Below are 10,467 nucleotides of genomic sequence, written 5' to 3'. Positions count from 1 at the left end.
TTATTATAGCACATCACTGTGTGGTACCATTCATCTAACTGTGCTTGCACTGTATGCCGACGGCCGGTCCAGACTACAAGATTGGGAGAGAATCTTCTATGTGCTCGATTCAAATGATTGTATTTCTGTTTTTGTCAACAGTCTGCTGAAGCCCTTGTTCAAAACTTGTAAATATTGCTTTACATCCTTTTTCGTAAATAAAGCCAACGAAATGTTTAATAAAGATGAAGATGCATAATGGATCAAACGCCTGGGGTAATCCTTTACACATTGACGGTTACTGTGCAAGTATTTAGCAAAACAAAGTGGCACGTATTGCAAAATGATTGGAAAGAAAATGAAGTTTTTAATGATTTTAGAGATAAACGTAAGACTTTGACAAGAAAAATATCTCTTCCAACCTTAAACTAAGTCACGGTGCGGTTGTTTTCTTAAACAATCTAGTATTTTGAAAGCCTCTCTAACCCATCTCCACCCACTGTTCAGTTCTTGTTCACATCTCCAGGTTCCACCACCTGAAGTCGAATGATTCCCTGCGGACGTTGGAGCCACAGTGCACCTCTCCGAGCAGTTTGTGGTAGGAGGCGAAGTCGTCGATGAACGTGCAGTTGAGGCCCAGGCCCTGCATCAGGAAGCACATCTCGGCCTCCAGCACACAGCGCCCATTCACCTTGGGACCAAAGGGCTTCGGAATGCCCAGGTTTTTCCCCAAGACAATCATGTTCACCTGTAAAAACAGAAGCGACGCATCATGAGACTCCCAGATTTACTTACGGCGTGCTTTGATGCCTCTCAAATTGGAAACGGCCGTTGGAAAATGATCTCAGTAAAGCATTACGCCAGAACACACCATGTCAGGGTAGTAAGCCACCGCTCTGTACTCGATGGTCCTCTTCTCATCCTCCACCACTAACTTGAAGAGGATAGGCAGGTCGATGATGTCCTCGTCGTCCAGGCCCAGCTCTCTCTTCAGCACATCTCTGTTCCAGTCGATGCAGCTCTGTGAGAGAGCGTATCAATATCATATCGCCATCCTGATACGAGACTAGATATCATCTTAGTTTTTGGATATCGTAATATGGCATAGGCGTTTCATTATTTGTCATTATATCAAAATTACTGATGATTATTTATCAAGATATTGCATAAAAGCACCAAAGGTCAACCCTACGATATCGTCGCAAGATCGATATTGAGGTATTTGGTCTAAAATATCGCGTTACAAAGTGCTTTACAGAAAACAAGCAGTAAAAACCGAACAAACAGTCAAATATAACAGTATGTCGTGTACTAGTGCTCTAGTCAATCATTGCTCAGGCTACTTTTGCTGCAAACAAAAAGTAAACTGTGGCCAAAAGTATGTTGACGCTCCTGCTTATTAGTAGTTTCAGCTGCCACAGACACACCCATCGCTGAAAGGCAGTCATGCAGGAAAGCAAACTCTGGTGGCAAACATTTGGTCGCAAAACATGAGTCACACTGAAGTGCTCAGTAGCTTCCAACGTGGCTCTGTTACAGTGAAGAGCAAACATCTAGGAGAGAAAACAAGCTCATAGAACCTGTTTGTCAGGAGCTTCAATACAAAGTGTCAAAGCAGCCGGGTTCCAAAATCCTGCTGAAAACATTCACACATAGAGCGGAGGCTAGTATAGCAGATATTGATTGAGACTAAACTCATGTTTACAATGTTTACTGAGGTAATAAATCAAGTGAGAAGTAGGGTCATTTTCTCATTGACTTCTATAAAATAGGACTTCTTTTTGCAACCAGAGGAGTCGCCTCCTCATGGCCATTAGAAATAATGCAAGTTTAAGTTGCCTCCTGATTACAGGACATCTTCAGCAGGTAGCCAGATTTTTCGTTTGGATTTGCACATTTTGAAAACGTCTTTTATCATCTTTTCTGGACTTGAGTCTTAACACCGCAATCCCACTCACCTGCACGTAGTTGTTTTCAGCAAGGAGACCTTCATCATTAAGTATCTCATCCACTGTTACTGGTTTTTCATGTGTCAGACCTTTTTGGGAAGTGTTTTACAGAGTGTTAAGAATGATATCAGCTTGTCGATTGCTAAGATACACATTGTATTGTTGATTTTCTACAGATATTATTGTTAAAGACGAGCCTACCCTCAAACAGTTTGGCTTGTCCGTGTCCATCGTGGCGTAAGCCTCTGAATAGTTTGTAGCCAGCGTCTGGGCTGGCCAGCAGCAGCCGGAAGCCCTGTGAGCGGAAACACAAGAGACAAAGATAACACTGTCTGTCTCATTGTCCTCAGGGCTTATACGATCCCCACAAAGAACACGACAGCATAGCATAGCTAGCTGCTTCCTGCCTTCAAACTACTTTGATATTTCAGTTTAGCGGTTACCGTTCAAAAGGGAATATTTACCTTTCTGTCAGGTGCAGGAACAAAGGTCATGAATTCATCTACGTGGCCGACATAGAGCCAGTCAGAGAACAAGGCAATGGGCTCCTGAACCTTCTGAGCCCACAAGAAGTCCTGAACTACTTCGGTCATGTTCCGTCCTCTAGTTGCCCTTTGAAGAAGGAGAGAGAGAGACACAAGTAATGTTCACCAGTCTTCGGCCATATGTTCTGTTTCCTGCGCTACCCCACAACGGCAGGAACTTATCCCTGGATCTGTTACAAACTCACGTGGGGAAGGCCACTCCAATGATGATTCTGCCCAGGGGGTAGTGTTTTCCATTCACAGTGACGGGAGGACTAACCTCCAGATTACCGAATGAGTCCAGACTGCTCACGTCTTGCCTGTGGGCCAACCTCGTCACGTAGCCAAAGTCAGGTCCCTGAGGACATGAAGGTGGTTAAAGATCCCCTCCAGACGTGTTTCAAGACAACAGCTCAACATTTCAAACGTATAGCTGTTGGATGCAAGATGTCTCCTACTTTTTTTTCAGTGTATGTCTGGAGGTTTCAAGTTTCCACATCACACTTTGTGTAAGTTGCATTTTGAACCACAATTAGCCTCAAGAGTAGTTGTGATGTCACAAAATCCTACACGCCTTTAATACTTTTCCCCTTCAGCAGACAAAAGAGCCTTCTACTGTCAAAATCTGAGCTTTTCCATTTCAGAAAGCATTTTGTATCTGCAAACAAGTCATGAGAAATTTGAATCTCACCAGTAGCTCATCATATGGAAAATCCTGGAGATCTCCATCTCGAGGGGAATCCAGGACAACAGGAAACCGGTGATGAGGTGAGTCGATGTAGCCAAACTCCAGCTCATCCTGAAAAAAAAGACTTTTTTTTTGTCTTTTCTATTTAAATATTTGATGTAACTTCAGGGTGAATGATTCATTTTCTTTCCCATGATGCGGTTGATGTGAAATCCACTGACATTGCCGCTGTTATTGCTATGTTTCCAACTTGACATTTTTCAAAGAAGCGCATTTTGTCAGTTGTTGCTCTTTTTTTTTCCAGGACGTGACACATTTGGTTTTCTTACCTGCATCCAACGATCTCCTCTGTTCAAATACTCGTGGCAAATCTTAAGCTTGTACCCGCTCTGTGCAACAAGGTTCTTCATGCTTTTCAGGAACCGGTAGTTATCGGACGTGCTGACAAGGTGACAATGGAAGAAGAAGTTTTTATTAAGCATTAGTTTGGAATTCTAAATAGAATAGAATTTTGATTTTAATCAACAACAAACAATCGTGAAAGACATGTGAAACCGCAAAGAGAAAACATGAATTGTAAGTCATTTATAAGCTTTATAAGCTACATTTTCTTGGGAGTTAAATTTAAGGGGAATGTGTAACGCTGTAACATACAGTTGACTCATATATTGTCACCATCGTCTTTATTATTCATCAGTCTCCTCTTACCTGCAGACAAACACCTCTACCGGCCGGAGGGTGTTGGGTGTCATGATCCACGGTGCCACTTTGAACACAACTGTGTCTGTGAAAATAGGCGTCTCAGGTAGACCCTGTCAAAACATGGGAGAGGCTGCAGAGTTCTGTTTGTAATGTCATTTGACTAAAAATCTCATCGAACATCACAAAACTGTGACCTAAAACTGATCTAAAATTTGTTTTTTTTAAGTAAACAAATCCACTTCATTTCAATTCACAAAATATGGCGAGTTCAGCGATGTTGTTGTTGGGTGTGAAAGTTGATTCTTGACCTTGGAAATAGCAGTTTAATAAATCGTGTCTCAAAGTCCACTGGCTTTGTTTGGAGCTTTCAACAAAGGAAGGCTGTGAGATGTGGTTGAAAGCTCTGAAAAAACAGATGACTGTAAGTGGCCCTTGATTTAAAATGTTTCTCATCAAACTATGTTGTTTTTTTAGAATCGACAGTTTGAGTTGAAGAGATAATTAAGCAGCATAAGGAACTCATGGCAGGAGATGAAATAAAGATGTGTAACACTGTGGATGCCGTGTCGCAGGTCTTACCCTAGAGATGGGCTCTAACAGACTGAGGTTGATGTGGATGAGCCCATTGAAGTCTTTGTCAGGGAACCTGAGGCCCTCCACATAAAGGTTCATCTCTGCCGCTTCTCCGAGGTAAGGCACCTCCTGGGACAGGACCTCACTGCTCAGCACCAGCGGATAGTCCTTCACAAAGTACTTGTAAAAGAGGTTCTTTGCTGAAGTAAGAACAAGAGAATCAAGGCTGGTTTACTCAGGCGCTTCATTAGAAAAACAAATAACGCTCGTAAAAAAAAGGTTTATAGATGACAAGATTAAAACAGCACAGTGCCTCAACTGCCAAACCAGCTGAATTACGTCATCTGTTCTGGGGCTTTCTCAACCCTCTTCTTTACTCACGCCGTTTATTGTCTGTTTCAGAGGTTCTGGGCCTGAAGACTCTGACACTCTCTGCGTCCCCCTGAGAGATGTGCAAGGTGAGCTTGTAGCCCTCTGGCAGCTTGGCGGGGCCTCTGGTCCGCAGCACCATGACAGACATGTCCTTCAGATCTGTTCATCCACAGAGAGTCATTCAGTCCTACATACCCTTTTTTAAAACACAAGCCACAGATACATAACATCAATGTGCTTGAGACTTTTTTTTATGCTTTTAACTCTGGAGCTAAACACTAAACATTCATCATTACTACTGGGAAGCACTCACCCACACATAACACATTAACACCTGGTTTCGCTATCGAATTTCAGCCGTACCGGTTTGTCTACTGCAAAGTCACTTGAGGGCTTACTTTATCAACTCGTCCTTCTACACTCACACAGAGCTCGCCGTGTTTGTAGTTGTATCAAACGTATTTAACCTGTCAACACTTTCATCTGCTGACTTTGCGAAAGCAAACATGAGAGACCTTTCAACGCTGACAGTTGTGAAGAAGTTGATGGGTCAGAGGGAAGCAAGAGAGAAGTCAGTGGTGAACGAGGCTGTACTCTTTTACCTGACACCTTGGTGACTTCTTCCTGCTCACGATCCGGTCTCTTCTTGTGCATGAACTCCGAGTCACAGTTGACCAATAGGATGGCTCCATGCCCATTAGGACCCCATTGCCAGGATCCCTAACAAGTTTTCAACAAATCAGAAGCACACGAAAGAAATGTTGGGAGTTCGTTGGGAAATCTTTGACTTCAGCGATGTTACTTGCACTTATCAAACTTATGAAATACGTAGGAATATTGAACCCATAACGCATGTTTAAACAACACAATCATAGAAAGATCTGAAGTACACAGTAGTTACTTTAAAATGATTAAAATGCTGCGATGACAATTACAATCCTATTCACTTTGTTACACTTTAAAGTTTATCAGAAAGTGCAAAGAAGAGAAAATATCTCCTGCGTTAGTTGTCAGACTTTGCGCAGCCACGTGACACATTTGAGCTCACCTTATTAGGGTTGTTATTCTCCACAACACCGTCTCTGTCAGCATCCACATCCAGAGAGATCTCTGCGTGACAGACACAGTTTGGTTATCACAGAGTGCCTCTGCAAACATTGCAGATAGTTTCCAGCTCTTGTTGGACTACAAGACTGTTTGCACACCATTAATGCTCTGTTGATATTATGCTGGCAAATAATTGGTTATGATAAATATTTATTTTGCATGTTTTATTTCGCTTTAACTCACCAACAGCTGTCAGGTGCAGGACTGCTCTCCCCAAGACCTCTCTATTCTCCCCATAGTACCGGACAGACAGCTTATAAGAAGAAGGCACAAGTCCTTTAGTTGTACAAAAATGACATTTGACAATTGTGAAAGCTTAAAGTCGCATGAATGAAAATTATGAGCTGTACTATATTGCGAAGCAAAAAGCTCTTGAGCTCCGTTGAATGGGGAACGTCTCCCCTGGTTACTTGAAAAGTGATAAATCATTAAGCAAAAAAGCAAACGCTGCAAATGCTTCGAGGTAGGTGAGTTTGATATATTTCTAGTTAAAGTCTACTCTCAATCATAAAAAAATCCTCCAACGACTTCAGACAAATTCAATTTAGAAGCTGCATATTTTTTGTTGTTGAGTGTTTTGTGACATTAATTTACTGCACTTCTGTCCCGCTTTACCTTGCTATCGTTTTCATGGTCACTGGCACGGTTCATGCGGATGAGCAGTACTGAGTTTCCATTGAGAGGGATGGGAGAGAGGTGGGTCGAATGCAGAGGTGAGGGGCTGATGCTGTACTGAACATTGAAGGTGCATTTCACAGAGAAGAACCTGGAGCTGGGAGGGGCGCTCCTGAGAACAAGAGAATGTATGTCTGTTAACACAAAGCAGGCAGACTGTATTAAACTTGCAGTGTGTGTGTGTGTGTGTGTGTGTGTGTGTGTGTGTGTGTGTGTGTGTGTGTTGGAGCAGATATTTGTTGATATACAAATGTGGGAGAGAATTGATGCATGGGGGCAAGCCACAAGCTCACATTTTGTGACAGGTAGAGAAGAAGTAGCAGCTGTAGTCATGACAAAGTTCATCTTTATTCTTTATTTCTTGGAAGACAGCAAAATTATTTATAAACATACTGTTTTATTAAATTAAGAAATTAGGATGATGTGTGTTCACACACAGTCATGATGACAAATGGCATGAAGTTGCGAATAGCAACTGCAGGCAGAATAAAGAACAAGAAGAGCAGATGGTAAAACCCCCTTCTGCCTCACTAGAGTCTGTTTTTTCTAAGACGTTTCTTCAGAATTTGTCTCATGCGAAGACATGCATTCTGCCTGAGGACACCTGACACACTATACCACCAGATCTCAGGTTTTCCAAATGTCAGTGGTGATTTATCAAACGTATATATCTTCGAAATGGCTGGTTTATCTGTTGAATTTAATAGAAGGGGATTGAGAAATGGCAGTAAAGGTGGTCAGGAACGGTCATTTACGAGCAAATTCACTCTTCTCGCGATTTATAGATGAGGCCTATCATGGACTGGGTTGCAATGGTTTATTTAAAAAAAGTAGGTCCTCAGAAATACAGTTGGGAAACACTGGTCTATTGCCAATGTCTAAATAAAAAATATAGTCACATCCCCGTATCAGTTGCTGCAATTGTTCCTCCTGTCCACACTGGGCTGTGAATAGATCTCTTCCTAATGTGATTCCAAAGTGACAAAATTCCCTTCTTGAGGCGTCGGAAGTCTGAGTTTGTCAAAACATGTTATCTTCCAAATACGATTTTAGTAAAACTATCCCTCCAACGCAGCTCAGCAAGAAAAGTTACAAAAAGGGTCTTTTGCACTAAAAACACTTGGTTTGACCAACTTGAACTGTCGAGGTCACATTTTAGCTTTAGTGGATTATCTCCCCCATCACTTACATTCCTGTCGTGTTAGGACAAGATCTCCTCATTTACAGGAGGAATAATTACAGCTTCATCGACACTGAGGAAAGAACCTTTTCACAGCAGCCAATTACATAACAGTCATTTACATAACAGTCATTTAGCAGACGCTTTTATACAAAGCGACTTCCACTGAAATGCCACTAGCAGAGCCAGGGATCGAACCGCCTAGCTTCTGATTGAAGGACGGCCCTGCTCTCCACTTAGCCACATGCCATTGCAGTTGTACGCTCAGGTGTTATTAATAGGAATAAGTATAAACCTGTTCCATTTAGGTTGGCCAGGGCCCAAATATTGTGCACCCAGGCTCACTGGAATGGCTGTGACAGACTAAATAGAATGGGACCATCATATAATTATATTATTACACCTGTCTTTACTCAAAGACTGCTGTGAAAGGGGCCTGTGGCTTCAAGATGAACCCATTCTTTATGATTTAAAAACAGGGCCACTTTACATGACAAGGCTTCTAGAATGGGTGTGCCAGTCTCCCACTCTGTCCAGTCTGTAATCAAGCCGGGCTCTGTTGTGTTGTGGAGGCTGGCATTTGGCAGAACGTATTGTCTACATTTCTTTGGGACAGCAAAGAATCTCCTGACAGCAACAATAGAGGACTGTACAAAACAAAATGCTAAGGATCTGCATACAAATGACATCATCCCCACAGCTCTATTGCTGTGGGTTAACAATGGGATTCTTATACACCCAGTTGCCAGTTTATTAGGAATTACCTATCTAACACTAATGTAGACTAAACAATCCTGCCGTAAATTCCACCTTCTATGAAGTGATAATGTTCAACTGTTTTGAAGAGGTGTTGATTTAACTTCATGATCATTTTGGAGCCTGTGGTTTGCGGTGCTGTTGAGTTGGATTACACTATATTAAGGTATTAAGGGGTGCTTTTCATACTTAGTCCACCGTCATTGATATAAATAGGGCAGAGTTAGTCACAGAACTGTAACTGTAGCTGCACAAATGATTATAAAGCTGACTCAACACCTCTCTAAAACTGGTTCAACAAAAACTGCACTGTAACTATCATAATCTTCATGGAGCTAGGGACTGTTTTAGATAGTTGTAGACTATGTCTCATGAAATTGGCGATCTATTCTCCTTTTTAAAGTAGCCTACATCAATATATTTGTTTTTGAATGCTAACTGTTTAATTGATTGCCTGTTGACCGCTTCACATCATTAAACAAACTAAATTAAAATAAGAAATGAGACAAACTAGGCTGTGTAAGTCGCAATAAACCCGCATTAACCAAGGATACAAAAGAATACCATATTTCCAGGGGAGAACTCGGAACATTTCCTTAACAGAATAAATATGGCATCTATAAGTATAAACTCCCCAAAACGTCCGAACAATTTGCGGCGCACAAACAGGTGGATCTGTATGAGTCCTGCGGGAGACGACGCGTTGAACAAGAGCCTACCTGTTCAGGTTCACGTTGAGTTCCGAGCCGACCACGCATACAACGCTTATAGTTTGATCAGAACCTACTCGGAGAGTCCGGGGGTGATTCATGACTGCTGTCCTCCCGCAGTGTGTGACACGCTCAGGCTGAGCAGGCTGCTGAGACTAAATGCCCTTTATAAACGCGAGGACGCAGACCGGTCTGGACTTGCACACAGAAGCGAGCGATAACAAAGGCTGCAGGTACCCGAAGGTTGAAGCCTCTGTGTTCGCTGATTGGTCTACTGCCAACCCTGCTCCACCCACCCCCGTCAGCTGTCTCATAACGTGCTGTCTCTTGTGTGTCTGTCGCTCTGTTTATTCACTATATTGCCATTGCCGTGCCGTGGTCTTTTACATTGAATCACTTAGAGGGAATATTCACAGAACGCCTACTGTTGGCACATTTATTATCAAGTAACTACAGCCTTAGTACCACTGTTTGTTATAATTGTAGCTATGAACGCACGCATGCGCAGGAGTGAAGAGGCGCACAATATTGTTTTTTTTCTTCAAAATTGAATTAGAGGATGAACTCCTTCAAGGTTTTTTCAAGGAGATACTCTGGCACAACACATGGAGGTTAACAAATATTTCAGTACATATGATGATAGACCATCAACGTAGTAACAACAACAAGGATACATAGGGTTCTGCCTCCATCCCATCCCAAATCATAACATGGACACGATGAACTGTACTGGTAAAAATATGTATAAGCATCATGTAAAGTTTTTAAACTAACATAGTGAGACATCTCAGTATAATAGAGAAGTAAAAACAGGACCTGCAAGACACATGTCAGCACATGAAGACAGGTTTTTACTATGAAGACATTTTCAGTTACTCTGTTTCTCGGAAGGACTGTTTGAAACAGGAACAGTTCCTCGGAAGAACAGTTTAAAACAGGAACACAACCGTCTCACAGTCGAGCGTGCCTTCATGAACCAGATAAGACCAGATTGAATACTTCCTGCTCAGGAGTCATATTTGGGGTGTAACCTCTGTAAACCTCTGTATAAAAGGATGTTGAATGTTGTATTTCATTGAAGCTTACAGCACAAGAATACTGACTGAGTATCTGTGATGCATTCTTCCCTTGCAAGCAAATAAACAGAACAAGACAACTTTGAATCGTTTGAAGACCTTATTGATTTGTGAATGACACTCTCTTCTCCCGATTAACATAGAAATCTTCCATTACAGAACATAATAAGAAAATA

General features: G+C 42.0%; 1 protein-coding gene across 1 annotated transcript; it reads right to left on the bottom strand.

The window, feature by feature from the left end:
* Positions 1 to 323: 323 nt before the first annotated feature.
* On the bottom strand, positions 324 to 9,412 carry padi2 (peptidyl arginine deiminase, type II). Its single transcript, XM_079156569.1, has 16 exons — positions 9,225 to 9,412; positions 6,510 to 6,681; positions 6,078 to 6,147; positions 5,836 to 5,897; positions 5,390 to 5,507; positions 4,797 to 4,946; positions 4,422 to 4,615; positions 3,849 to 3,952; positions 3,470 to 3,581; positions 3,144 to 3,251; positions 2,659 to 2,810; positions 2,393 to 2,540; positions 2,130 to 2,223; positions 1,938 to 2,017; positions 851 to 1,000; positions 324 to 727 (listed from the first exon to the last, which is right to left on the bottom strand). The coding sequence occupies exons 1-16, from the start codon at positions 9,314 to 9,316 to the stop codon at positions 494 to 496; spliced, it is 2,040 nt and encodes a 679-aa protein (XP_079012695.1). The 5' UTR covers positions 9,317 to 9,412; the 3' UTR covers positions 324 to 493.
* Positions 9,413 to 10,467: the final 1,055 nt, after the last annotated feature.

This window comes from Pholis gunnellus (genome assembly GCF_910591455.1).
Source record: "Pholis gunnellus genome assembly, chromosome: 3".
In the NCBI taxonomy this organism is placed as follows: Eukaryota; Metazoa; Chordata; class Actinopteri; order Perciformes; family Pholidae; genus Pholis; species Pholis gunnellus.
The sequence above is the reverse complement of the archived record's forward strand: the minus strand, read 5'-3'. Positions and strand labels throughout refer to the sequence as shown.